The sequence below is a fragment of the Ictalurus punctatus genome, chromosome 5, assembly GCF_001660625.3.
Source record: "Ictalurus punctatus breed USDA103 chromosome 5, Coco_2.0, whole genome shotgun sequence".
Taxonomy (NCBI): Eukaryota; Metazoa; Chordata; class Actinopteri; order Siluriformes; family Ictaluridae; genus Ictalurus; species Ictalurus punctatus.
The window spans coordinates 35,133,317-35,135,783 of NC_030420.2; the positions used below are offsets into that span (position 1 = coordinate 35,133,317).

General features: G+C 53.4%; 1 protein-coding gene across 1 annotated transcript in view; it reads right to left on the bottom strand.

Annotated features, from left to right (window-relative positions):
• skia (v-ski avian sarcoma viral oncogene homolog a) overlaps positions 1 to 2,227 on the bottom strand; it is a 45,736-nt gene extending 43,509 nt beyond the window's left edge. The window contains exon 1 of the mRNA XM_017467586.3: positions 272 to 2,227. Within this exon, the coding sequence (XP_017323075.2) occupies positions 272 to 1,192 (921 nt within the window). The 5' untranslated portion in view covers positions 1,193 to 2,227. The remainder of the gene's footprint in view (positions 1 to 271) is intronic.
• Between the last annotated feature and the right edge of the window lie 240 nt (positions 2,228 to 2,467).

Below are 2,467 nucleotides of genomic sequence, written 5' to 3' on the forward strand. Positions count from 1 at the left end.
CAGTTCCTGCAGATCAAACATCAAACATGTAAACATCATCTAACACACCTGATCCAGGTAATTAAACACTTCTGAAATGAGTTGTTTGTGTCAGATTGGGGTTGAGGCTAAACCTTTCAGGAAGTTTACCAGATGTTCACTAGATGTGAGACCTTCAGAACCCCACAGTCAGACCTGAGTTTGAGGTTATAGACTGTGGATAGACCTAGATGAGGTGTGTCAGGAAGCAGAATTTGAGACCTTTATGGAGAACCTGAAGATGCTAACTCACCCCTGAAGATCTCCTCTTGTACTTGCTGACGAAGTCGAACCTCTCTTTGAGCTCGTGCAGGAGCGCCTCCAGCTTGGCATTCTCCTCCTTCTCTGCGTACTCGGGACTCAGGAGAACGTAGGCTCTCCAGTTGGCTGAGTCGAAGCCCCAGTGGCAAGTCCGGTTCTCCAGAGACTTGTGCCCGTGCACGACGAACTTGTGCGGCGCATGCATGACCCCGCACTCCGCGCACTGAATACACTCGGCTCCGGGACTCGTGTAGAGCTCCGGCACGAAGATCCCCGAACACTTCCCGAAGCACTCGTGGTACACCTTGAAGCCCTTCACCTCGAGCTCCTTGGCGCCCCGGGAGCGCGTACCCGCCCTCACCAGCGCGTTGCACAGGCGCTCGGCGTCCGTTTTGGTGATGAGGCCGCAGGACGGCGCGGAGAACGGTAGGATCCCGACGACCTTGAGGATCTCGAGCTGCTCGGCGGTGCAGCGCGAGCAGTAGATGTGCAGCTCGTCGCACACGGCGTTGATCTGCTGCAGGGAGAAGTCGCGCAGCACCGTGTTGAGGATCTGCGGGAGACACAGCCGCTTCTCACCGCCGACCACGAAGCACGAGATGCTCTCTCCCTCCAGCAGGGTCTCGCAGCGCTCCGTGCTCCGGTCACTCGCCATGAACAGCGGCACCGGAAGCACCGGGGGCGGCCTCGGCGGGGGCACGTGCGCAGCCGCGGCAGCCGCAGCCGCCGCCACTGACGCCGCCGCCGCGCGCTCCAGCTCCTCTCCGTCCTTACCGAAAACCTCGTGCTGCCAGCGCGCGGAGAAAGCCGCGGGACCACCGAGAGAGCTCATGGAGCTGAGGTGGAACTGTTTCAGAGTTTGTTGCAGTCCCGGATGAGGCTGAAAAATCGGCCGCGTCACCGCCTCCATCATTTATTTATTCTTTTACTTCAAAACAAATTAACCGCCAGTGAAAAACAACAACAACAACAACAACAACAACAAAATCCCCTTTTTAAAACCTAATCATGAATCTGCTCAGATCCGAGGCGCGGAATTAAAAACATCAAAGTGTCCTGAAGATTCTCAGCTGTGGTGCAGAGCCTTCTGGAGAAGATGATGGAGTTCATTCCCGGGTCTTCAGTGAAATGAAAATCATTTACAACAACTGAGAAGAAGAAAATCCCGCTGTGTGTGTGTGTGTGTGTGTGTGTGTGCGTGTGCGTGTATGTGTGTGTGTGTGAGTGTGTGTCTCCGGTGCTCCGCTCCCCCGGTCAGTCCCAGCCGCACACCGCTTCCCGTTCCCCGGTTAATCCATGAACTCGTTCCGGTTCCTGGCGGAGACGCGGCGGTTCTCTCGGTGTTTTGTTGTTGGTGTTTTTTTTTTTTTCCGAACGGATTCCCAGAGGATTAAAAGGTCTCGCGCTGTTCACGCTCCCGGTGCGTAAATGCTGTTTTTGCTCCTCGCGCTTCCACAAAAACAAACAAAAACAAAACAAAAAAACTCAAAAGTGCTCGCGGCTTCACCAAAACTCCAAAATATCACCAAATACCCACTTTCATTTCCGAACAGATCCGTTTCTGTCTCCTCTGCAGATTCTCTCTCTCTCTCTCTCTCTCTCTCTCTCTCTCTCTCTCTCTCTCTCTCTCTCTCTACTCTCCCGGCTCGCCTCCCCCCGCGGCGCCGCTCCGCGTGTCCATCTCCACCGAGCACTAACCGAGCTGCAATCCCGAAGTCCCGGAGCTCGTGCAGAAATATACAAATCTCTAACCTTTAATCTGAAATTTAATCAAATTTACAATCGATTAACTTTTTGAATCCGTTTTGTTTGTCGCGTGCTGAGACACGGAGCAACCGGACACGACGACGCGTCCCTCAGACTGAGCTCGAGCTCTCTCAGAGTGTGTGTGTGTGTGTGTGTGTGCGCTCTCTTCGTCTGTCTCTCTCCCCGTCTGTCGCTCGCTCTCTCTCGCTCTCTCTCGCTCTCTCTCTCTGAACTCCAGCCAAACATGTGAGCCACACCGCGGGAGCGCGCCTCCACTAAATCCCCCCCGTTCGTGCGCGAGCGTTGCTCTACTTCAGGGTTGCCAGATCTCCTCTTTCCAATCTTAGTATTGAATCTTTGACCTTCTTTCACAAACATAATCTTCACTTTACATTAATTTTATTTTTATCCAACAACATAAACCTCAGTGTTTAAATATTTC